Source organism: Fundulus heteroclitus, unplaced genomic scaffold, assembly GCF_011125445.2.
Source record: "Fundulus heteroclitus isolate FHET01 unplaced genomic scaffold, MU-UCD_Fhet_4.1 scaffold_85, whole genome shotgun sequence".
Classification (NCBI taxonomy): domain Eukaryota; kingdom Metazoa; phylum Chordata; class Actinopteri; order Cyprinodontiformes; family Fundulidae; genus Fundulus; species Fundulus heteroclitus.
In genome coordinates this window covers 436,182-439,233 of record NW_023397307.1, presented here as the reverse complement: position 1 = coordinate 439,233, position 3,052 = coordinate 436,182, and the positions used below count along the sequence as shown (strand labels likewise).

Genomic DNA, 3,052 nt, shown 5'->3' with positions numbered 1-3,052 from the left:
GGAAAGTTATCTCTCGAGCCCTGACGTCAATAGTCCGTCGATTCAAACAGAAAAATGCCGCACAGTGCTGAGGCATCCTTCGTCTGACCAGCTTAAATCAGCAGGATAAGGTAGAAGTTCGACCGCCCCAAGATGGCTGCCGTAATTCCTGTGCTGCGACAGTCAATGCGGGGTCTACTCTTATATTATGTCTATGGGTGGAGCAACATCTGCTGGAGGTGAAAGCTGATTGGCTGCAGCCTCTCTGCTCTGACACGTGATTCGTAGATCAGAGCTCAGAGCTGTTGCTGTTTTCAGGAAATGAAACTCACACAGTCACTGTGACCGAGAGGAGAAATGGAGCAGAACCAGCTGGACCGAGAAACCTTGTCCTGTTCGATCTGTCTGGATCTACTGAAGGATCCGGTGACTATTCCCTGTGGACACAGCTACTGTATGAAGTGTATTAAAAACTTCTGGGATGAAGAGGATCACAAAGGAATCCACAGCTGCCCTCAGTGCAGGGAGACCTTCACACCGAGGCCCGTTCTGAAGAAAAACACCATGTTAGCAGCTTTAGTGGAGCAGCTGAAGAAGACTGGACTCCAAGCTGCTCCTGCTGATCTCTGCTATGCTGGACCTGAAGATGTGGCCTGTGATTTCTGCTCTGGAAGAAAACTGAAAGCCATCAAGTCCTGTTTAGTCTGTCTGGCCTCTTTCTGTGAGAAACACCTTCAGCCTCATTATGATTCAGCTGCATTTAAGAAACACAAGCTGGTGGAGCCCTCCAAGAACCTCCAGGAGAACATCTGCTCTCGTCATGATGAGGTGATGAAGATGTTCTGTCGTACTGATCAGAAGTGTATCTGTTATCTCTGCTCTGTGGATGAACATAAAGGCCACGACACAGTGTCAGCTGCAGCAGAAAGGACTGAGAGGCAGAGAGAGCTGGAGGTGAGACGAGAAAACATCCAGCAGAGAATCCAGGACAGAGAGAAAGATGTGAAGCTGCTTCAACAGGAGCTGGAGGCCATCAAGCACTCTGCTGATAAAACAGTGGAGGACAGTGAGAAGATCTTCACTCAGCTGATCCGTCTCATCCAGAAAAGAAGCTCTGATGTGAAGCAGCAGATCAGATCCCAGCAGGAAACTGAAGGGAGTCGAGTCAAAGAGCTTCAGGAGAAGCTGGAGCAGGAGATCACTGAGCTGAAGAGGAAAGACGCTGAGCTGAAGCAGCTCTCAGACACAGAGGATCACAACCAGTTTCTCCACAACTACCCCTCACTGTCAGCACTCAGTGAGTCTACACACTCATCCAGCATCAAGATCCGTCCTCTGAGCTACTTTGAGGATGTGACAGCAGCTGTGTCAGAGCTCAGAGATCAACTACAGGACATCCTGAGAGACGCATGGACAAACATCTCACTGAGACTCACTGAGGTGGATGTTTCACTGTCAGAACCAGAACCAAAGAGCAGAGCTGGATTCTTGAGATATTCATGTGAAATCACACTGGATCCAAACACAGCAAACAGTGATCTGTTACTATCAGAGGGGAACAGGAAGGTGACATTGATGAAACAACCTCAGTCTTATTCTAGTCATCCAGACAGATTCACTGGTTATCCTCAGGTTCTGAGTAGAGAGAGTCTGACTGGACGTTGTTACTGGGAGGTGGAGAGGAGAGGGAGAGTTTATGTAGCAGTCGCATACAAGAATATCAGCAGAGCAGGAGGAGGGAATGAATGTAGATTTGGACGTAATGACAAATCTTGGGCATTAGATTGTTACCAAGGAGGTTATATATTTGGTCACAACAACATCTGGACCTCCATCTCAGGTCCTGGTTCCTCCAGAGTAGGAGTGTACCTGGATCACAGAGCAGGTATTCTGTCCTTCTACAGCGTCTCTGAAACCATGACTCTCCTCCACAGAGTCCAGACCACCTTCACTCAGCCGCTACATGCTGGAGTTTATGTTTATCCTAGAGGTTCTGCTGAGTTCTGTAAACCCAAATAGACAGAATCCACTGAAGGTTCAGTGAGTTTGATTCTGGTTTTTAAATCTCCAGCAGATTATTTTCTTGATCGTTTTTGTTTTATGTCTAAACTGCACAGAAATCAATAGTCAGAGAATTTTAGCACTTGTTTTTCTTCAGAATTGATGTTCTGGTTCTGTTGGGTTTGTTCATTTCTCAACATTGTTTTCTAAACCAGCTGATCAGCACCAGAATATTTGCTGTTTTTCCTCCTTGTTGCTTTTAGCAGCAAAAACTGTGAACTCAGCAATAAAATGTCAAATGATTCCCCAGGTTTAAAAAGTGGAACCAGTTCTTTGATCCGGTTCTGGTTTGGACCCGTTTTGTTGAGTCCAGACACACATGAGACAACAGATATCATCTAATATTGTAAATTTCTCATCTTAGAATGATTTTGCTTTGAATGTTTTATTATGTTTAATCATTAATTTAAAACATCTTTAAGGTAAATAACCTCAAAACAACAAAATCACCACAAGTCTAATTAGTATTTCAGTAAAAAGGACAATGCTGCTGTACAATATAGTTTTATTTGAAACTTAAAATTTACACGATGTGTTTAGCAGCAAAATCTGTAATAAAGAGAGATATAATGTGAATTTATGGTGTTTTATTGAATGATGTGTTACAGATTTATACGATTATGACCTAAATCTAATATTTTTGATAACGTATTTTCAATAAATAAAGACTTAGTATTAAAGTGAGACACTGTTTCTACCCACTGAGTTACTTTATTTATTTTATTTTTCTGTTGGCATTAAATATTTTTTAGCTATTGATTTTTTTTTTTTTTTTTTTTTTTTTTTTTTTTTTACTTTTCTGTATTTCAGATATTTTCTGACCCAAACACTTTGAAACTCTGAGCAGCTCAACGCTTTCCATTTGCTTTTGGACCAGAACTGCAGGGATTTAAAGCTGATTTTTGCTGCTTTTCATTTTAATTCAGTTGATCTTGAACTCTTTTTGCTTCAGTTTGCAGACAGCAGCAGTAAAGTGTGACTGAATATCCAAACCCAGAAGCTGTGGCTCTCC

General features: G+C 42.4%; 1 protein-coding gene across 1 annotated transcript; it reads left to right on the top strand.

Moving 5' to 3' along the window:
• Positions 1-336: 336 nt before the first annotated feature.
• On the top strand, positions 337-2,756 carry LOC118562280 (E3 ubiquitin/ISG15 ligase TRIM25-like). The gene has a single exon (XM_036134554.1). It carries the CDS (start codon positions 337-339, stop codon positions 1,996-1,998), a length of 1,662 nt encoding a protein of 553 aa, XP_035990447.1. The 3' UTR covers positions 1,999-2,756.
• The last annotated feature ends 296 nt before the right edge of the window (positions 2,757-3,052 follow it).

Excerpts from the sequence above, each read along its gene's own strand:
- LOC118562280 (XM_036134554.1), top strand. The coding sequence starts at position 337 with ATGGAGCAGAACCAGCTGGACCGAGAAACCTTGTCCTGTTCGATCTGT.